Genomic DNA, 23,163 nt, shown 5'->3' with positions numbered 1-23,163 from the left:
TCACAGAGCCACTGAAGGTTCTCATTTTTATGTTTAATGACCATGTTTCTGTGCTCTTTCTGTGCTCTTTACACAGTTACACCAACACGATATGCTACATGTCTCTCTTGATAAATGACTCACTGTGATTTCTGCCGTTTTCTAAATTAGCCCATGGGAAAAGACATTAAACACTCAAACCAGATTGATAAGCTAAATAAACATGAGCAGAAGAAAACACATAAACTGCTGGGCCTGTATTAATGTCTAACCTACATCGAAATGTACTAATAAAACATTTTTATTGTACAGTATTCCAATAGGAACTGACATTGTGTCAGAGAAATCATATTCTCAAGTATTACTGTAAAGTTTTCTATTATGAATTTGTTCTTTTCTGGTACTTTCCATTCTATGATCTTATTCTACATTAGATACTACACGAGTATTCATGTTGGCCTTGCATGACAACTAACGCTTTGTTACATGAGTATACTGTGTCAGCCTGTACTTACCTCCCAATGTGCTCAGGCTGTATAAGCAACATGCCAGCAGGAACAGATCCAGGCTTTTCATGATGAGGCCCAAAACCAAACTCTTGTCCTCCCTGGAAATAGATCTTGAATGAGTGAATCAAACTTCTTCCCTGCTTAGCTTTCTTTACCAGTTCAGCTCACTGGAACTCTACAGCTAAACTTTGACTTGGTCAGTACTGAGTTTGTACTGTTGTTGTCTGTCAGTCAGGCAGCCATGCCAGCTGCTGTGTACTCCAATTACCTCCAGGAAGGGGTGGGGGCTTTGGGGAAGGGGTTGGGGATACACGCATGCATCAAACTGGCAGAAAGTCTTGTGAGGTTTTATATGCAAAAACATTTTTCTGGTATATTTCCTCTTCCAAAACCTTTCCAAAAAAGTTAGATTGCTGTTTATGTAACTGTGAAGCTAAAAGAGATTCTGAGAATTGTGGGGGGGAAACAGAAAACCTATGAAATGATAGTTGACAGAATGACAGTTCAGCTGTTTTGGCTTTCTGCTTCAGAAAACCATTGTCAATGAAGCCAGTTCTGTAGCCACATTATAAGATAAAACTCTATAATGCAAAGGAACAAAAAACATACATAAACAAGGTCCAAAATTGCATGGGCCTCAAATAATCTGAAATAATCTGACTATTGGATAATAATTTAAAATTATTTTTTTTGGAAAGGGAACAAGGTTATTATCAGTCCAAATGGCATGGATAACGTTTGTACCTGTAACGTTCATATTAAACAATATTTACAGATTTTAGAGCAACATCCAGTCCAAAGGTGACACGATGAAACACAATGTCAAACCGCATTCTGCATGTATTATTATATAAAGATGAAATAGGTGCTAAACTAAGCTGCCTGCTGACCAGACCTGTCACCTAACAAAAAACATGTAGTGCTTTATGAAATTAAAATATTAGACCCAAAACTGTTGAGATGCTAAAATCCTGGAGTATATCAGACATTAATCGGAAAACATTTGGATTTGAAAGCTGTTTCAGTAAGTGCTCTCCTCAGCTCCAAAACTCTTGGATGCAAAAACACGCTGGCAGCTGCCATCTTAATAAGAATAAAATGGGATTTCAATTTCAGTACAATCTAAAACCACTTCTTGTTCTCAAGAGTTTTCACTATCAGCTCATTTGATCTATTTAATGAATTTCTCTTTTCTTTTTCTAATCTCATGACCCTTTGACCTAAAATCCTATTTTGTAATATGTCACTGAGACATTACCTCCAGCTGAGTCTTCTTCCCCAGCATCCTCTGGCCTACACCCACATGCTGCGATCACTTCATTTTTAACCTTTAATTGCTTAACCTCTTTGTCCATCTGAGGGGTTAAATGATCCTATTTAAACTGTATTTCAACTTTTTGTGCATTCAGTTCTGATGTATGTTTTGGTTCTACAGGACACGCGCAGAACCAACAGACCAGACATTAGCAGCTGTTATTCTCTCAGTATAAAGTCAAGTTGATGAAACACTCCAGACACTGCTGTATTTTCTGATTTGCCCCTGCAGTAAAACATCTACATCCCCGTCTTTATGTCCCTCCTCTCATCTCTTCATGCCAAACTGCTCTTGCACACATTCGTCGACCATCCACGCCACCATAATTTATGACACACTGTCACTGCCATTTGGCCTGCTGCCAATTTAATTACCATAGAAGCAAACTATTAACAGCTAGCGCCCGGTGTCAAGTCACACATCACGTCACCGGTCAGGGGAGAGTGCATAAAGCTTCTTTTGGCAGTAACTCAAACTAGGACTTCATGAGAGATGATTATTTAATTCTGAAGTAGTTAAGCTAAATTACATTGATTGTTTATCTACAAATATGAGTAAAAAGAGATTATAGCTGTGTCCCAAAACGTAGGCTGCATCCTCCAGAGGCCGCATTTGAAGGCCGATTATGTCACAGCCAGGCGACGAAGGCTGTCCCAATTCGTCGACTCCTTCAAATGCGGCCAACAAATGCGTCCTTCATTTCCCCGAATTTGAAGGATGGGTCGGGTGTGTCCTTCGTGGCCCACCATATCCCAGAATTCCAAATTTCAGCTGCCAACAATGGTGGCCGCTACTAAGTTTTAAAATTACTCTTATTAATCTTTCTGGGCCACAAAATAAACTTTTAACATATTTTAAGGCGAGAAAGTAGCGGTGTAAATTACAAATATCTGCTTGGTTTATCAAGACATCGCATATTTGCAAAAGTGTGCCGACGTTTTCGGAGACGTCTGTTACCAACCAGCTCGATAGCAAGCCGGGGGGTTCAATGGTCACTCCAGCCGGCGAGAGCAGCGGACTCCCGGCTTCATCGTTTTCAGACCCCCGCTCTTTCGCTACTCAGGTTAAACATGATATAAGTCACTCGGATAACTTAAAAATGTAATTGTTTGACTTTTTGCGGTGTTTTATTTGGTTTAAATCGGTTTGGCTGAGATCAAAGTTATTAGATTATTAGATTAAATAAAACTTTATTAATCCATCGGGTGGGTTCCTCTGGGATTTTCACACAGCTGAATAAACGTTAAACAGAAAACTGATTAAACAGAAGTGTGAGACGGTCGAGAATTTACGCCAGTGTCCTGTTATATTTTAGATAGCAAGAAGCTGACGGCCGAGTTTATTAAACTTCACCGACACAGCGGTGACGCAAATCTGAAGGCTAGACCGTCCCATTTCACAGCCTCACACTTCCGGCCTTCTCGGTCTTTGAAGGACCCGGCCCACGTAGACCGCGAAGGCCAGGTCCTCCGAAGGATGCAGCCGACGTTTTGGGACACAGTTTATGTGTTAACCTGTGTTGTGTAACTTTATTCTAAATGTTTGGGGAAGTCATTATAGTTTATTCACTGAAAGTGTCAACTTCACTCCTTTTTGTTCATCTGTATGTATATTAAAAAGCATCAATTTAATCATTTTCTTTTTATCTTGTTTTATCCTTTCAATTTTTGCATTTTCTTAGAGTTTCAAAATAAAAGTCTGCCAACTGCCAACCAAGGTCAACTAAAAGTGCACTGTAAAAACATTGGAAATTTTTTACAGTGCAAACAAAGTACACGATGTGATTTTCTTGGCATGTTGAAGCTAAGCAGCAACCTTTGAAGAAGAAAAATGAAGCCAATGCAGATCTTTTTGCTACTTACTTTCTGTGCTCGAGTGAAATTCTAGTTACCTCTGCCAAGGTGGTCATGTTTTTTGGTAGCATTTGATGTGTCTCATTATTCTGTTTGTAAATACCATAGCCTGAAAAGTGTTGAATAAATTATGATGAAACTTTTTAGGGGTCTAGAGTAGGGTCATGTTAACAGTCCATTAAAATTTGGCTTACATCCACTAAGGTCTTTCAAAGCAATGATTTATTGGTCAAAAACAGACAAAAAGCCTTATAACCTATAGCTAGCGTCTTAATAACTGTAGTGTGTATTATCAACATGTGCTGTATAAAGATTCAAAAAATCATATCACATTTGATCTCACTTAGGCGTTTTAAATCTGGCTTTCTTTCAAGTTGAACCCAAAATGCTTTATATCTTCCATACTATGAGTAAATAAGAAGTAAAAGGTGTTGCTGTAGGACATATTTTGTTACTATATCATATTGTAAACTGTAGTGGAGCCATCCGCTGCAGCCTCACTTTGAGAAATAAGGGCACATCCAAAAGTATCTTCTTGCTAATTAAATGGACATTAAATTGAGTTGGTTTGCATGTATTGAATGTATATGTATGTAGATATTTAGATGTTTTTTAATAAATCAAACATAGAGCTAATAAGCAGATGTAGTGACACGGAAGACCTGATTAAAAAGAGAAAAAAACTCCAGAGACCAGTGTTACAATCATACAAATATATTAGTTTGTTTTATTCAATTATATCCAATAATATGTCTCCTTTGACTTTGGGTAAGTTATTATAGAAATAAATACAGATCATATAGCAAATGCAGAGAGAAGAGTTTGGGATAGTAGAAGTGTTGAAGAGGGGGAGGGTCAAGGGGTTAAAGGGTGTCAAAGAGTAAATATTGGGGAAGGACTGTTTCTTTGAAGGTGTCCAGTAAATGATTGGCGCATGCATGCTTGTAGTCAAGCCCGTCTGTGATCCTCCATCTCAGCCCACGAGTCTGAGTCTCCGAACTCCCAGGGCTCTCTGTAGTCCTTTTCAGCTCCTTCCTCCAAGCGATCCATGGGTTTGGATGGTGTTTCAATGTTGTGTTGTTCCACCTTGCCAGCAACAGGGGGAGTTACTGCACCCCAACCACATTTGCGTGTATATATTTATATAGAGAGATATATAGATATATTTTTTGCCCCATTTTGAATACAAAAATAGTGTCATTGTGGCTTTGATAGCTGGAAGACTGAAGCACTCTTTTTGCATTTGGAAGACAAGAATATGTCTAACATTAAAATAATGTTAAGATGATTTCCTTAAAATTCTTTCTGGAAGACTCACAATAAGTTAGATCGTCCATAAAAACCAACAGAACGGAAAAAAAATGAGTGACGGATTGATCAGAGAATAACACACAGACGCAAGCACACACACACACGTGAAATGTGTCCGTGTGCATGTTTGAAGGACAGATGACAGTGAAGGTCAGAGGTTGGTCAGTCAGGCGGTACGTGACAGACAGGTGGATTCTGGGGGATCGGAAGGAGAGGGTTTGAAACCCCACAATTCTCATTCTTTACAGATCTAGCTTTTTAGTTCCACAACATGAGAGTAAAAGACACAGATATGTATTTAAACAGCAACAAAACCACATCAAATCAGCAAACACACATGAATGTGACTAACCAGGAGTTACATGGATCACATGTGACCTCACATCATATCATTATAAATCACAGTAATTCCACCGAGAGTCACCCAAAGTACTTAGATTGACAAATGACACTTTAGAAAACAGGTAAAGAAACACTACAGAGTAAAGTCACCACTAAAGCGTGGGTGGTGCATTAGCTTGTAAGAGGTGAAGTCCTTCCATGATCTGCTTGTAAAGGTCACCCGATTTAGCCACATCTGCGCTGGCTATGCAGGGGGATGTGTGTGTGTGTGTGTGTGTGTGTGTGTGTGTGTGCAATGCAGATGTGTTCAGAGATCGTGGGGTGTGCCTTTAAAAAAAAAGAAAAGAAAGCAACAACAAAAATGCAAAACTTTTATAGCTGAAGTTTCATTAATGCTTCTCAGGGTGTGACATTGAATACTCCAGCTCTCAAATTTAAAAGCTTTTTTTTTTTTCATTAAAAAGAAACACTCGGGGAAGGCGTCACTCTTTTGTCAGAGCACGTGAGTCTCTCTCTTCCTCCCTTTCTCTTTTTTTTGTGTTTTCTGCTGCATTGCAGATGTGGTGAGGGGACTCCACCTCGAAGTAATGCACGCACGCACGCACGCTTAAACAGCTCTGCTAGCTCACACACACACACACACACACACAAAAGAGGGCAAAGTGTTAGAAAAATAAAAGCTCTAATAAAACACGCAGTTGTTTTCTCTATATCAATATTTCTCCCCTTTTTTCCACACCCTCCCAGATAATGTGGCTGCACCTTGTTAATAAGAGTTTATTGCTTTCTGCCCAAGGACTCATGCTTATTGATTTGGCCTCTTGATTTATTCTCTCTCGCTCTCTGTACTTTATTCTCTCTCTGCTTGGATACACATAAAGGACACACAGAAATATTCAGTAACAGCTACACAAACATTACATACGATTACCAGAATTGGCAGGTGGGATATCTGCACACACACACACACACACACACACACACTGCCTCCAGGTCAAAGGGAAGTCATATTAGCTGTATGCAAAAAAGGCTCGCCGAGAGGAAATGGAACTTCAAAGAGAGGCTTTGAGGCGCGAGGTAGCCACTCTACAGTATGTGACACATGCCTCTCTCTTTCTCTCTGAGTCCTTCACAACCCCAGATGACCCTCTCACTCTCACTGCAGTTGTAATTCGCTCAGTAAGCAGGGAGGGCCCTGACTCGGGAGAAATGGGAGGGAAGGGAGTCCCTGGGGAGAGAGGTGTGTGCGTATGTGAATGTGTGTGTGTGTGTGTGTGTGTGTGTGTGTGTGTGTGTGTGTGTGTGTGTGTGTGTGTGTGTGTGTGAAGGGTGCAGCTGCATCAGATAGACATCATTTAGCTCCCTTCGATATCTAGGCGCAAGCTGGCACACCTTTCCCATCCCTTTCATATATAAAGAAGCAGTGACGCCGAGCTCACCAAAGGGCCGATATTTAACGCTTAGAGCTGAATCCGGAGACATTCATCAGCCAGTTAAAAGCAGTAAATTCAGCCACGGGAGGGGAGTGGGGTGTCCACTAATCAAACATGTGCTCAGAGAGACGGCCGCCGAGAGAAATGGCAAACTTTACATCCTGTAATTTACGCAGAGTCGTTTGAAGTGAAGCCTAAAGGCTGAGAGCGGACGGGCTGATTTCAGGCTTCACAAAAGACTCGCAGGACAGAGACGGAGGGAAAAGAAGGAGTATACGAACACAGCATAAAACACACACACACACAAACCGGTGCACACACGTGTGGCCGCACAAACCTTCCACCCGCTATAAATGATTTAGTAATTCTACTTTTCTGCCACCGCAAAAGTGAAATCAATAAGACTGCAAACAAAGCAACATCCTCTTTAAGATCTCCAACATAGTTTGAAATAGACTAAAAATAACAGATAAAACCTTCCAGGATTAATCTGATTACTTCTCAGTTGAGCTTAAAAAAATCACAATAATGACGATGATATTATTAACTGGAAATCTGAGTTGTTACTTAAAAAATATGGGCACTAACATCAGTAATCAGGTTGCACCTAGAATTTAAATAACAGTCGGATAAAAATCAAACGTGTCTACATATTTTACAGTGGGACACTCAGATGACTGATGCAGCTTTAAGTGGCTGATGGATCATTTCTAATGGATTGCATTTAATTGCTGAATCGACACACACACACATGCAAAACACACAGAAGTTTAGTTAGCTATGAATCCATCATTCACTAGATGTCAGTGTTGACTGACGTGGGGTCAGTGAAGTGACAAAGATGGACTGGTTTAACAAAAGCTTGGCTTTAAAGTCGCTGTATGACATGACATGAGGCATGACACAAAATGTTCATAGCCCTACACTTACTCCATAAAAATTAAATATTTTTTTCCTCATTTGCTCTCATGCAGCTTTTATTTTGAAAATTAAAGGGTCCCTCCAGTGATTTTCTGTATTTCAGAGTCAGGAAAGGATTACAAATGGACTAAAAAGATATTCTCACTCTCACGAGACAAGATCTAAACTAGCAGGACCCCACATTTCCCATATTGACACATCTCCACTTTCATTGCTTCTTACGTTCTTTTTAGCTTTGTATCGAAGGTTTTCTGTCAAAAGACCACAAACCTAAAAATGTGGATCAAGACTTCATCACAGTCACTTTACCCTCAGAGGTGTGTTCAGACAGGACACGGGGCACCTTTTTGATGAGATGATGACTGGTTTAGCAAATGAAAACAGCTGTGGGCAGAAGGACATGAGCAAAAAAGCCAACAGAGGCAGTGCTAAAAAAAGCTACTTTTATAATTACCTTTATGAATGTAGCAATATCAACAGTATTCTAGAATAGAGGAAAAAGGGGGACCGCATAGTTCCTGGCAAGATGAGCTAATGGCTGAGCTCTCACATAAACATAAAGAGATGCACCGGCTTGCCCTTAACTGGTATATGCTTTTTCTTGTTTGTAGAATAGTGCTTTATAGTTAGTTTTGTAATGCTTGAGAAAAGATTATTTCATTTTTCTTATCCACTGATTTGAGCTTTAGCATTTTTTTTCTCTACATGGGATTAAATCTTGAAACTAGCAAACGAGACCGTCATGGAGTGAGGTTTTGGGTCATTGTCCCACAGGCTTTTATAGAATCTGACTTTTTCGTGCAACCAGATAAGTCGCCCCCTGCTGGCCATTAGAGAGAATGCAGGATTAAAGCACTCCTACACCGGCTTAACTTTGCACACTCGAGCCAAGTTTGTCATTTATCATCGTAACACCAATGCCCTGGTGAGGTGGTGCTCTGTCTGAACACACTTTCAAACGTTTGTTTATCTATATGATAAAAAATAATCTGTGCGAAATCAGTGCTCCTTAAACTCTTCCACAAGGATTATTTAAACTAAAACTTTAGCCCTTAACCTCCTTTTAAAACCCAAAAACAACAGTCATGAGACATACATAAAAAAAATATTGGAACACAGATTTCCCAGCCCTTAAAATACATAATATAGATGTTACAAAAGCTCTGTTTGTTGAGTTACTCCTCTCTCCATCTAAGAGAATCCAGTCTCAGACAGACTTGCTTCAGTTCTGGGAGGAGGGAGCCTCTTTTAATTAAACACTAATTACTCTGCGAATAATAGTCAGACACTGTGTTCTGGATCGTGTGATCCAGGGAGGGTGTCTGGTCAAACACATCAACCTGAATGTCTATTTAACAGTTTAATTAAGGTCTTCAGTGTGAAAGTGATTTTTTAACAGTAGCTTAAGTACAATAAATTAAAAAATATATATTATTTTAAATCATATATGTATTGAATCACCTTCCTTTATATCCTTCACCCCCTCTTTTATTTATTTCCTCTCTCTCAGACCACTTCCTTTCCTTTAAGTATTCACTGGATTACTCTTTCCTTCCTTCCTTCCTTCCTTCCTTCCTTCCTTCCTTCCTTCAGGAAAGCAGAGGTACAATTTTCTTCAATTCTCAGGTAGAAGATTACATTGCTCAGCACCCTCGCATCCATCCTGATTGGGTTATCAGCTATTATTATTTACAACCACCGGTTGCATGGGGGCAGAGGATTACGCGCATAAGGAGAAGCGCTAGTAAATGTGTGTCTTCAGGCAAGAGTGTCCACATTAGCATAATTCCCTTTTAAATCTCTTTTTGTTGTGCTCATCATCATAATTATCCTCCCTAAAATTTTCTCTTCTTCTCTCGCTCATTTCTTTTGTTTCTCTCTCTCTCTCTCTCTCTCTCTCTCTCTCTCTCTCTCTCTCTCTCTGCCCTGATCATCAATCTCGCCTCGCCTTTACCTCCCGAACACAAAGGACTCCCTCGCTTCCCACAGTACATAAACATAAGGCAGAAACAATTACCCTGCCTGGCATATTGTAGCAAGTTTGATATGAAAAATGATTGCTTTTTGTGTTCAATGGAAACAACAAATGGAAATGCACCAAACAAGGTCTCCGGAAAGAAAGGAGTGAAATATTAAATATGCTAGTGATTTTCCAGGAGAGGCTAACAAATAAACACTGGCAAAACGCTTAAGTTTCCTTCTTTCAGAGACATCATTCTTGTACCATCATCTATGCTCATACAACTTTAATTATTTTTGCCTCAGTCATATCATGGGATCACAATATATAATCTCTAAATAATAACTGTAAGGACGTGACAAGTAAAGAAGGCTTGAATTCCTCTTTGCATCAAAATCAAACTCTCTGGGAGAGATTTACTATAAAACCAAACCCCCAAAAAACTGCAGAGTTCATTTCTAAAAATGTTAAAAAATTACATTAACAAATGATTCCCCGGCATTAGTTTCTTTAGTTAATGTTACAGTAATTTAACTGAGTACCCTACACTAATTTATGTATGAAGTATGGGAGCTTTATATGAAAAATCAGTGCAGAAGAAGCTGAAGAAATCCTGACTTTGTTTCCAGCAAAACAGATCACTAGTTACTACATTTCCCATAATGCAATTTGGTGGCATAGTTCATTTAATTGTACTCTTTCAAAGTACAATCTGCTTCCCAAACTGATATCTGGGAATACATGCAAATAAAGTCTCTGAAAATGTAACTTTTGAAACTCCCAAATTTATACCTGAAAACTACAAGTTTAAAAATAAAAAATACAATTTTTAAATCTTTCTAAAATCAAAGGTTTTTATTCAAATAAGGATCGCCTTGGTATAAACTGAAGGTATATCAATCAACTAAATTTCATTTGACCATTAAAGTGAACCTTTTACATTGTACTTACGTGATAAAAAAATAATAATAGATGGAAACTTACATTAAATCAAATTACTTAAAGTCAGCATTTTGAGCATTTGTTTTCTTTTTTGAGTGTTGCTGCCACATTGCTCAGGGGGAACTGAGCTTTTTCCACCAGAGCTGCTTTCCATAATGTCTTCTAAGGAATAAACACGGTTTATTTGAACAATGCTATGCAGCTCGAAAATTTGGGGAAGTGTAATTCACATACGGATGCAAGATAACTCTTAGTGTATGACAAATTAGTGAAACAGCTTAAAACTCAGAAAATGCAGACACTTTCAGACTACTTTACTCACAGCGCTGTGTAGCCAACTGTCATATATTATTTTCACATTTATCTTTAGTTTCAAGACAGCCACTTGACATTAAATCCGATTAAAAGGATTACTGATTGTGATATATCCAATGAAAGGTTGTTCTCTTAGTTTAAGCCTTTCACTGGAATATCAGTGTATGTGTGAATATTGACTATTTCACACAGAATTAAGTCAAAATCTCGAGTCAGACCCCCTGAACATGATGGCAGAGTATGATGAAAAAATACAAAATTGGCATTTCTATATACGTGTGTGTGTGTGTGTGTGTTTGTGTGTGTGCAGTGAAACAAAAGATGATTTGCACAGATAGTGTGTGGCCCTTGAGGGTTTGTGCAATGCATGGCCGGCCACAGTGAAAACAGCTATTGCAGCACAATCACAAACCGCACAGCCAGGCTCCATTACCAACCCATTTCGCTGATGATATCCTCATCATCTCCCAGAACCTGCACACACACTCACCACTGTGTCGGCATGTTAGTGGGCGCAGTCACGAGCGTGCGTGTCACTTTGCTAAGTGTGTTAAGGTGTGAGATGGTTTTCAGCGGCCGATGCTCATGGACATCTGGGCTCTAAAGTGTGTGCATGTGCTGCACAAACCACAAACATGCATGTGTAGATGTAAGTGTATAAATGAGTGTGGGTTATGCGGTTACGCAATGTGCCGGGGGAGCTTTTGACCCCTCGTTTAAGGGTCGAAAGATTCTGATCAGTCCCAGACTCCATTAACAGAGCCGCAGAGGAGGGAGGGGCTTTCTTGTGCCGCAGAGTGGAAAATTGAGTCCATGTCACAAACTAATAAAATCGTAGCAAAGGTGAATGGAAGAAGGGAACACACACACGCACACACACACACACACGCATATAGGACTGACACATATTCAGGCTATCTCACAAAGTTGCTGACGCACACGCTGAAGATGTGGAGTGAGCAGATGGCTTTAGAACCAAAGGGTCTGTGTGACAGCCTCACATTAGCATGACTCTGTGTCAAGCTAACGTTAGCATTAAACCCCATAGGGGAATTAAAAACATAACCCAATTGTGGAGCATGTGCAGCAGAGGGACAGATTTACCCAGCGCACTCTTTGTGTTAAACCCAGGAAGACTTTGTTTGGATATTTGGTTGACTGGAAGGATCTCAATGATGATGTCTAGAGGGTGTGGGGGGGTTTTCCCTTCCAGCTGGTTGAACACGCTGTGGTGACATGCTGTACAATGTTAGGCCACTTTTCACCTCTTTGCGGAGTTATTGCTTTTAGATCCCAGGCTCTGCTAATCATAAAGGTCATTAAATAAGAACATGGAGGGCTGGTGTAAATGGGCTTCTGTAAAGGTAAAAGGGGCCTCCCACTGGCCAACTCCACTCTGCCTGGACTTGCTTCTGTTTTTTACCCAGTTTGTCACCAGTGCATTATGGGATCAGTATTACAGGCAGCATGTGGGGGGGAGGGTAGCCCTAACAAACTTGTTCAGGTGTCCGCTGGTGCCCATTGTCCACGTGTTGTCTACCCCTCCTCTCTCCTGTGTCTCTGAGCGCTAGGAGGAGGAGGTTTTGGTTTTGGATTGAGGATCTTTCTTGCCGTTCTGGAGCACAGGCGAATCACTGGAGGTCTTGGGCGTTTTTCTGGGCGGACTCTGTTCACCAACGTCATGTAGAGAGGGCTCCCTGTACATAGCCACTGGGGAGGGACAAAGAGAAATTAGACGTGAAAGATTGGACACATAAATGCAAACATTATATTATATCAGTCTCTTCCACAGCATGTCTTTTATCTTGTCTTCCTTCTCTCACCCCAACTGGTAATGGCAGATGGCCCCACCCCTCCCTGAGCCTGGTTCTGCTGGAGGTTTCTTCCTGTTAAAAGGGAGTTTTTCCTTCCCACTGTCAAGTGCTTGCTCATAGGGGGTCATATGATTGTTGGGTTTTTCTCTGTATGTATTATTGTAGGGTCTACTTTACAATATAAAGCACCTTGAGGTGACTGTTTTTGTGATTTGGGGCTGTACAAATAAAATTCAATTCAATTCAATATATACAGTATACTGGCTAATATGGATTACTTTTAATTCAATTTAATTTTATTTACACAATCACAATAAGAAAATCGAGTCGAGTAAGAGTCGCCTCAAAGTCCTTTATAGCGTGAAGTAAAGACCCTACGATAAGACCCTACAATAATACAGAGAAAAAACAAACAATCAGATTACCCCATAACACGTGAATTATACTAATACTAATACTAATACGGCATAGAGTAACTGACACCATAACCAGAACCCTATTTTAACCCTACGCTGCAACCTTCTACGTAACCTTGAGTGCTTCTTCTGAGAAATGTAACTACACGCTGGGATGACGTATACCACAACAAGTCTAAAGGCATGGAAGGTTGTGGTGTAGGGATTAAAGCAGTTTCTGGTTACCAGCTAGGACGTAGGTTTCCTGCAGAAGTCTAAATTTAGCTTAAGAGCAAACATTTGGCGACAGTGGGAAGGAAAACCTCCCTTTTAACAGGAAGAAACCAGATCCAGGCTTAGGGAGTGTACATTATAACATAATAGAAAAGGAGCAATGGAGCCTCTATTATTCATTTTTGCCACTTCTGCTGGTGTTTTTCCTTGTAGGTTGCACTGTCTTAGGTCAAATCAAGTCAAAGTTTATTTCTACAGCATAGCACATTCAAAACAATCTCAGCTGACCACAGTGCTGTACAGGTTATACAAAATATAGACTACACAACAACAGTTAGAAAATCAGGAGTAAATAAACACTGAAAATCATCAAATAAAGCAAAGTAAATAAAACTTTTCCAAACCAGCTAGCCTTAGTGGGCATGGGTTATAAACCCCACCATCGCTGAGTGTGCACTGATCCATGCTCACTATCCGCAGGTGCAGCACCTGTTCTGTGCCGGGCAACGAGGAAATATCATGCACTATTAAATGGCTTTTGAAAAACGTTGCAGGTTTTTATTGTTGTTGTTATAAATTCTACTCATAAAGCATAAAAGAGAAGAAAGGGATGATAACAAGTTTCAGCGGCATGTTCTCTAATAAGTGATGATATGATCTCAGTACATGCATCTAATGTTCTGCACTAAAACTCATTTACAGAAAAGACATGATTCACATTTGTGACTCAGATTATCATGATATAGTAATTTCCTGACATGCTGATGTGTTCAACAATGGATTGAGGTCATAAGTAGATTATGAGTGTTACTTTATTCACGGGGGTTTGAAAAATGATCAACGTGAAGTGATCACGTTGATCATTTTAATGTAACTTTTAATCTCTATAACTTATCCTGTATCTTTATTATTTTCATATCCTGCATGAAGGTTAAGGAAAGTAAAAAGTTTCCTGGACTGATGAAATTCCTTGCTTCCTTTGTTACAGTTGCTATTTTTTGTGTTATCCTTGGTTTTCTTTCTCTATGACCTTTTGTCTTTTTATTTTGGATCTTTTTCTTTGCCCCCTTGTTGAAATTGAAATTTTTATTGTTTTATGATAGAGAGCAACATGCTTTACATGTACATACCGTACAAGCTTACCTTCAATAAGCTTGGGCAGGAAGTGAGCAGCTCCCTTCGTCTTCTTGACGCGGTTCCCCTTCATTACTTGGCCGTCCCGGTTGATGCCGATGTACCAAGCCCGCCCTGACTGGGTCTGTCTGTACAGGATGGACGAGTAGGTGACGTAGTAGTTCTCAAACACACACTCCTTAAACTTACACTCAGGTGTAAAGTGTTCCTGTAAGCAACACACACACACAAAAAGACACGTCAGGTCAATGGAGAAGAATAACACATTTGGAGATTGCATCATTTTTTATCTGTTCTATTATTTATATATTTACTCTCCGGTTCCACTGGCTCAGCTGGGAATGGGAGGAAATGGGTTCCACATTTCATTGTGACAGGTTTACAGCAACATCTGTGGCATGCACACAGACACACAAACACACACACACAGACAAACTCAGTCCCAACATGTACATGCCTCTTTGCCACACGGACAAAGTGTTTTGTGAGCCAGCAGGTCATAACTCTACGGTTTACCTGTAACAAACAACAATCAACACAATCCTTCACCTCCTTCATAGTTTAATGACCTCGCTGTTGGCCTTCAGCTCACACACACACACGCACACACACACACAGACACACACAGAGCCCCCGCATTAGGCAATACGTCAACAGCGGGACATCCCCACCCTCCTCCCCTTCATCGTCCTCCCCACAATCTCTGGTTACAGCTCTCACATATTCCTTCTCTATCTCATATTCCGTGTCTCCTTCTCCACTTCATTCTCTCCATCCCTCCGTCATTTGGTAACCTTGTCGAGGAACAAACCAATTTGCAGGATTGATTTCGAGCCTTGATGTGACGGGTGAGCAGAAAAGGCCTGAATAAGGAGTTTGCTCCCTCTCTTTCTCTCCTTCCCACTCTCGCCCCTCCTCGCCGTCTCCTATCTCGTCTCCCTCTCTCCGTCTGCCATTCCAGGCCCAGATCCTCACGCCTGCCCATATCCATTGTACCACACATAAACAAGCTAATTACATCGACTGTATCGCCCATTCTTTAATTACACATCCATTCACTTAGACAGCCATTCATTCCCCTGCCCACCCATTACCTTAGCTCTATTAGCACAGAGTGAAATCCAAAGGTCTGCAGTGTCTCTGAAGGTGTAATCAGATTGCTATCATTAACTGCGTTTTCGCTGCAGTGTGATGTGTCTCATCTTCTCTGTGCTGTGTGTGTGTGTGTGTGTGTAGGAACTTTAAAGGATTGTAAGGTAACTTTAAAGCTGATCAGCAGCTCATTACCACCCCACCACCACCATCATCAGACATGCATGCTCAAGACCATTAATTGATTAATTATGCGAATTAAACTGAACCTGAAACAGATAAGCAAACTTAGGAGATCCTCAAAAGTAAGCAAGTGTGGTAAGATGCAGCACCTTTTCTGTGATAGAGCTGGCTCTGTTATTTTGCAGGCTACAAAAGGTCACATGATTAGGAGAAGTAACACAAAGTAATCACATTGCATTAAATTGTGTGCTTTAAGGATTTTAAAGATAACCCTGGCTTATTTTAACTTGTTATAGTTTTCAGTGGATGTTTCATCAGCTCTGCTGTTTTGACATTTTTTCTGTGCAGGATCTTTAAAGACTTTATTGCAGGGTTGTGAACACAGATGTATAAACTGACTGTATTCTAATACCCAGCGTTCTTGCACTCCTGTCAATGTCATTTCCTGGTATAATTTTCACATAGACACTCTTCTGCTTTACTTTTTCATTTTCTTGGGACACCCCATTTATTAAATTTTTTGAAAAGTGGAACTGGCCCACATCACAGTTTCCAACCAGGACCATGTCCTACTGTGAAGTCCTCAGTTTCCTCAGGGGAGAACGTTTGATGGAAATGACTTGAACTGCTCCAGAGTGCCATCATGTGCAGGCACATCTACATTTGAAGATATATGATGACCTCCGGTGCATCAAAGCAGTCCTCACTCATTGGCTCTCTGACACTCTTTCCACTTCCAAAAAGTTCTAAATCATTTTGAGCGACCAGTGTGTGAGCAGTGCTCCCTACAGCTTTCTAACAAATGTCATTTTTAAACTGTTTTAAAAGGAGCACTTGGATTGGTGGTGCATTTTATATCACGTAAAACATAAAACAGCTCCAAGGCCCTCTCTCTTCACGTACAATTAACACGCCTTTATTCTCATGGCATCACTATAGTTCAGCGGTCCCCAACCTTTTAAGCACCACGGACCAGTTTAATGTAAGACAATATTTTCATGGACCGGCCTTTAAGGTGTTGCAGATAAATACAACAAAATAAAATGATACGCCCAAGACAAAAACTGTGGTATTTATTATATAATAATAAACGCAAATTCACTGTGTAATTGTGTAACTTTATTAGCAGCGTCCTCCTGAAATCTGCCAACAACATTGAGAGTAACATCCTCCTCTCTGCCCCTTAATTAATCTCTGTAACACATAATTATTTCTTTCAAAATAAGACACAACTGCAACACGGGAAAAAACTATAAATTTCACACCCGAGGCTCTACTCTCGTGGCCTGGTACCAAACGACTCACGGACCGGCCCCGGGGGTTGGGGACCGCTGCTACCCATATGGAAAAGATATATATAAATCTTATGAAGTTTGTATCTGTCTCGTGTGAAACTTGTATGAAAAGCATACAAGAGTGACTCATGACTCTGTTGAAACCATACAGTACAGTATAACCACACCAGGGAATATAAGTGTTTTAATTGTATATGAAAAGAGATTGTTTTGGTGGTTTGTGGATATTTTAGCTGTTTCAAATTTTGACCTTTACTCGAACTATTTTAAGTTTGCTTTGAGGTAAACCTTCACTGTAACTTAATGGTGCAGTTATATGTGTGAGATCATTAGGACTTTTCTGTTAAGCATGTGTCATGTCAGCAGCAAACCAGATATCAGGGCTACTTTCCCCTACATTTTAAATTTCTTGGGCCATTTCTTATAACAGTTACTGTGTTTTTGCTAGATGTGCAAAATGTGCTTGTGAGTGTCTGGTGTCTTCTTAACATCTCAGCCTCAACAAAATGCCAAGTCCACTCAAAGCTGAGGTGTAGACCGATGTTAAAGGGCAGGCTGCTCCCTCATCTGTCATCTTGACTCAGTGTCTATGCTGACAGAAAATAAAAACAAACTAAGAGTTCGACGTGGGTAAGACCAAATATATGGTTAGCCAGTGCTTTGAATTCCTCCTAAAATAAGTGTTGACATCTTAAACATGGGTTTCAAAAATCTTAGTTAAAGAAAAAGATCTCCATTCAGTACACAGGACAAGTCAAGTATGGTTTTAAGACAATCAAGTTGTTGTTGCATCTGCCAGCCCACATTTTACACCGGCAATTTAGGCACTCTGGGCTTACTACAGTCTGCTCCTTAATGATAGCTATCCCAACTTAGAGACAAAACAAAATCCAGAGACTACAATAAAAATAATACAGAAATATAAAATATTAAAGTAACACTGAAAACGAATAAGAATTAAACGTATAACACGGAGATAAGTCACCAAGTAGCAAGAAGACTTCTGGTTTGAAAGCTGGTGCCTCTGTGTGATGAGTCGGCATGTTCTACCTGTGCCTGTATGGGTTTCATGCATGTTAGATCAACTGATTTCAAACTGGCTGTAGATGTGAGGTAGATGAAGTGCTTAAAGTGTATAGTAAGTGTAGTACAATTAGAAAACTGGCTTATATAAAAGCTAGTCCATTCCCAAAGCGTAAGAAGAATGTCAGGTTTAAAGAGCACAGCTTGATTTGAGTCACTTACTGTGCTGTCAAAGCGTAACTACGGTACCACACAATCGGTATATACAGTATTACTACACAAAAGTGTACTAAGCCTTCAAACTAAGACACACTATCTGGAGCGGGGCACTAAAGTGAATATCTGTATGCATGAACACATATAAGACTCTTTTTTCAGTTAGATGGATTCAGGCCTGTATAACTCATTTTAGTTCATAAGTCTTATTTGATTTAAACTCAGTCAGAGCAGTAAAAATCTTGAATAACAGGTTAAAAAATATTACAAGTTACTTCAAGTGTAAAAAAGTACATCCTGACAATGTTCACCTGCCAAACAGCCAAGATTTTAACCTAACAAAGGAAACAAGAAAGAAAAAGCTGACAATCCAAGACTAACCAAAGTGATACCTGTCAGCCCCTCCTTTAAAAAACAGAGAGCAGAGGGTTTTATTTCCTGTTAAATGATTTAAAATACAGACTTAAAATACAGATAACTTGTTTATATCTGGAAATACAAACTTTCCACATATTTTATTTCATGCATAGAAATGCCTAGAAATGCTTTTTAATGAGTAATTCATGACTTCACTGCAAATTTCACACTTTCCAAATCAAGGCCAAGGTCACAGTATGTGTGACACCAGTGGTCTAGATATTTACAATATATTCCATTCATTTTCTCAGTTCATTGTCCTGTTCAGTGTCTCAAGTTGACTGGACCCTATCCTCGCTGTACTAAGGCAAGAGACTGGGTACACACTAAACAGGTCACCAGTCTATCACAGCCCTATTAAATAGTTAATTAACAGATATTTTTTTCCATCTTACATTAGTGACTAAAACAAGATTAAAATGACTTCTACTGTATCGAACATATCAAATAAACCATATAATTGTACGCAGAAGAAAGCTTTGTGCACGTAGTTAAAAGCATGCACTCAGGGAGAGATCAGCAATGCTGTTTTATAGAGTTTAGACTTTTCAAAATTAAACACTAACACACATTATTCAAGCAGCATACACACCGGGGACAGATGAGCATCTGTCTTCATGATTTGCTCTCAGTGGACTTCAGGCTGATTTTCTAACTGATCATTTCCCCTTCATCAAAGCTGAGGAAAGGCAGCCATCCTCGTATCTCTTCACCGAGGACACCAACAAGCCTCAGTCTAATAACAGAGAATACGATCTGTCACCTGAGCCCAATAACCCCTCATTCCCCTCATCCAAGAGACAAACTACATTAAAGCATCTCCAGTGCAGTTCCTCTTGTGTTCAGCAGGTGCTGCTCCAAACACACAGCCGGGGCTTCTGCTGCTGCTGTAGCTCCCGATGCTACAAAATTAACCAGTGTCCACTTGTCACTCCGTAACCCCCTGAAGGGCTTCGTTTAGCCTGCTAAAAACCACTCGAGCTGGAGAACAGCCACAAATCCACCCAGGGATTCTTTCTCTGCAGCTTTTTAACAAACCACATTTTAAGGAGAGTTTAGTTGAAATGTCCCATCATGTTGCATTTCATGCCTCTGGATGCAGAAGTGGATATAACCCTAACAAATAATAACTTCTACAACTCCACAACCTACTGGCAGCTTTGAAGGTTGTTTTAGCAGAAAAATATAAATGTCTAGTAAATCTCAGGGGTTAGGATGGAAGGAAAAGAGGAAAAATTGCTCACGCATTCACTAAGAACAGAGTGAGTAGAGACAAGTCCACCATGCGCGTTTAGGTGTGTGTGTGTGTGTGTGTGTGTGTGTGTGTGTGTGTGTGTGTGTGTGTGTGTGTGTGTGTGTGTACATCTACTCATGCGTGTCTGCTGTTGTGACAGAGAGACATGACAGATCCTTCTTACATCAGTGGGAGGCCACCCAGTGCCAGATGACATGCATATAGACACACACAAACACACACACCACACTGACATCGATAGTGGCGGATGGACCGATCACTGGGCGAGTGATGGGAGGGGGGGGAGACAGGGGGAGGAGGTGTGGTAAAAAAAATAAAATAAATAAATTTTAAAAAAGCAAATGAGGATAAAGGAAACGAGGGGAGAAACATGACAGCTGAGGAAGGAGAAACTGAGAAAGTATTTTAGGAATACTCTCTTACTATCATCAAAAACATCATTCAGCCCTGTTCTCAGCAACACAGCTGCTATTAAACAATGAACCTCACGTTCACTTAGATGGGGGACTTTATGTGAGACCTTTGCAAAAAGACAACAGGCTCTGGTGCAGAAAAAAGAAAAATAACAACCTGGATTAGGGTTCCATACGACATGTGACACGGCAGGGCAACACAACCAAGCGTGAAGAACTTAAAACAATTTGTAAGCTGAGCTGACACTGCAGGTTAATCAATGGCCCTCAATCAAAGCCACGGACAGTTAGGGATTGTGTCCTGGGGATGCTGCTGGTCGGAGATACATGTTACATGTTTTATTTAAGATATTAAAAGGAAAAATTGTGATAATCTGAATATGGGCTAAAATAATGAGCCTTCATTTGGATAACAACAGGAGAAAGTCACGGCTGTGGAGTCAAGGGCAAACAGTTTGACTGCCTTACACAACTCATTATGTGCTCTTCTTATCTATATCTTATATTTTGTTACAACCTTTGTCATGAGAATTAGAATCTCTTTAAAAAAATATTGTTACATTTAAATCCAGCAGCAGATCCAGATCATATCCAGTTTCCGTTTTTTTTGTTTTTTTTTTAAAGGCACAATAAACTGCATAAAAATGTAATGGATACTTTCATTGCTCGTTAACCATCCCTCTACAAAGTTTTGCAAAAATATGGCTTAGTTTCAAAATGCAAACAAAAAAACCCAGCTTGGGTGGAGTGAAACCAATCAGATGAGGTGCTGAGGTGTTTAATTCCTGTGACCCAGTAAAGTCCTTTTAAGACATCAACTATGTAACATTGCCGGCTTCATTAGGCAGTTAAAGTGATGGCTTTGCCATTCACATATGGGTGACTTTTACATTAATGCGACCTCATTTGAACATTGCAGCGACTGTTAAGGAAAGAGCTACAGTACAGGACGCCTCATGCACCCGTACAGGAAGTTATGTGAAATGTGTGTAGCTTGCCCAGACCATCTCCTCCTCTACTTGAAGAGAGTTGTTTTTTTTATTTTAGCTTCGGACAATTTCTGAACATATGTTATATGTATATAAATAAATATTCCTAAAAATATAAAAAGGTTTGGCTCTATGCCAGGGGTCCCCAATCCCAGTCCACGAGGGCCGGTGTCCCTGCAGGTTTTAGATCTCACCCTGGGTCAACACACCTGAATCACATGATTAGTTCATTACCAGGCCTCTGGAGAACTTCAAGACATGTTGAGAAGGTAATTTATCCATTTAAATCAGCTGTGATGGATCAAGGACACATCTAAAACCTGCAGGGACACCGGCCCTCGTGGACTGCGATTGGGGACCCCTGCTCTATGCCTTATCTCTGGTCATTCAAATCACTGAACTGAACTTTGGTTGTGGTGTTGGCACCTTTGGGAGCATTTGAACTGAATTATCTGATAAATAATATGGTCTGATGTGTATTACAGTCTTCCGGGGAGTTTGTGCTTCGGTTTTAATTAACTAATTAATTAACTAATTAGCATGTACAGTTTAGGCTGTACAGCTTAACAGTGCAGCTTGCTAACCAAGCTTATTAGCATTAGCATAACTTCTAGCATCAATCTTATAGTCGGGGCTGGATTAGGTGACCCTTAGTTACACTCTGGCTCTATTCCACAGTGTCGTTTGTCCTGTGTCCCACCCCTCACATCCATCCAGTTGCAGCAGATGGCTGCCCCTCCATGAGGTTCTGGAAGTTTCTTCCTGTTAAAAGGGAGTTTTTCCTTCCCAGTGTCTCCAAGTGCTTGCCCATAGGGGGTCGTTTGGTTATTGGAGTTTTCGCTATATCATTGTAGAGTCTTTACTTTACAATGTAAAACATAAATAAACGGTATTGCATTGACCGGAATTATGCAGCTAACATGGTGGTGACCAAAATGGTAATCATGAGGTTTCAAGATCCAGAGTCCAGAAACTAAAGTGTGAAGTCACAGTTGCTAAGTTGATCACATTCAAGTATTTGTAACACACACACGAGAAAACTTAATTAAAAATTGGATTATCAATGTCTGTAGCCACTTGGGGCAAGCAGAAAAAAAACATTAAACACAACATTCACACAATCATTTCATTAAAAGGGCGGGACAGTCATGGAAGCGTTTGGTAAACAGATGCTATTCTGCTAATAATTCTTTGTGGGTTCGTCTCCGTTCACATTACATTTAGTAGATGTGACTACTATAAGATGAGTGCACATTAACGTATTTGGTGAAAACTTTTGTACTGTGCACATTTTCATCAGCGTCAAAGTGACACAGAGTTATTTTAATCTCCTTTGTGTTTCATGTAGACGAGTGCATCGTGTCATCACAAAGGTCTACAGGCCAAATTTGGCTTCACGACTTTAAGTCCATCAGACGACTGTCAGCTGAAATTATCAGCCCTCGTTTCTCTGTCACATCTATCTTGTCTTTTCACTTCACAATCGAATAAAAAAAAAAAGAAGTGTCATAAAAATATCCTGCAGGGCACAAAAGTTTAAAAAGATAGCTGGGTTATAAAATATTCTGAATTGAACAGGAATTGTTTTCTTTCACCTGAAAGGCTCTTGGTTCTGTGCATATTTCTACTTTAGTGGTTATTCTGAAGATGAATGAAAATGACTGGTTAATAAAACCTCAAATCTCAAATATTTATTAACAAAATAAAGCCATGGAAGTGCAGCATTTTGGCAGAGGACATACGTGACAGAGGAATAAAACAACAATGACTGTGTCTCTGTAAAGTGCATGTTGAATATTTACCTACAGATGCAACTCTTGTCA

General features: G+C 40.0%; 2 protein-coding genes across 2 annotated transcripts in view; both read right to left on the bottom strand.

The window, feature by feature from the left end:
* Positions 1–705, bottom strand: part of chrnb1 (cholinergic receptor, nicotinic, beta 1 (muscle)) — a 32,031-nt gene extending 31,326 nt beyond the window's left edge. Inside the window, exon 1 of the mRNA XM_084924542.1 lies at positions 495–705. Coding sequence (XP_084780668.1) covers positions 495–555 — 61 coding nt within the window. The 5' untranslated portion in view covers positions 556–705. The remainder of the gene's footprint in view (positions 1–494) is intronic.
* A 3,649-nt stretch (positions 706–4,354) lies between these two features.
* fgf11a (fibroblast growth factor 11a) overlaps positions 4,355–23,163 on the bottom strand; it is a 97,593-nt gene continuing 78,784 nt past the window's right edge. The window contains exons 5-6 of the mRNA XM_084924541.1: positions 14,467–14,665; positions 4,355–12,590 (exon numbers count right to left, since the gene is read on the bottom strand). Coding sequence (XP_084780667.1) covers positions 12,448–12,590; positions 14,467–14,665 — 342 coding nt within the window. The 3' untranslated portion in view covers positions 4,355–12,447. The remainder of the gene's footprint in view (positions 12,591–14,466; positions 14,666–23,163) is intronic.

Source organism: Perissodus microlepis, chromosome 3, assembly GCF_051167445.1.
Source record: "Perissodus microlepis isolate ML-2025 ecotype Zambia chromosome 3, ASM5116744v1, whole genome shotgun sequence".
Classification (NCBI taxonomy): Eukaryota; Metazoa; Chordata; class Actinopteri; order Cichliformes; family Cichlidae; genus Perissodus; species Perissodus microlepis.
Note: the sequence above shows the minus strand (reverse complement) of the source record. Positions and strands in the feature narration are given on the sequence as shown.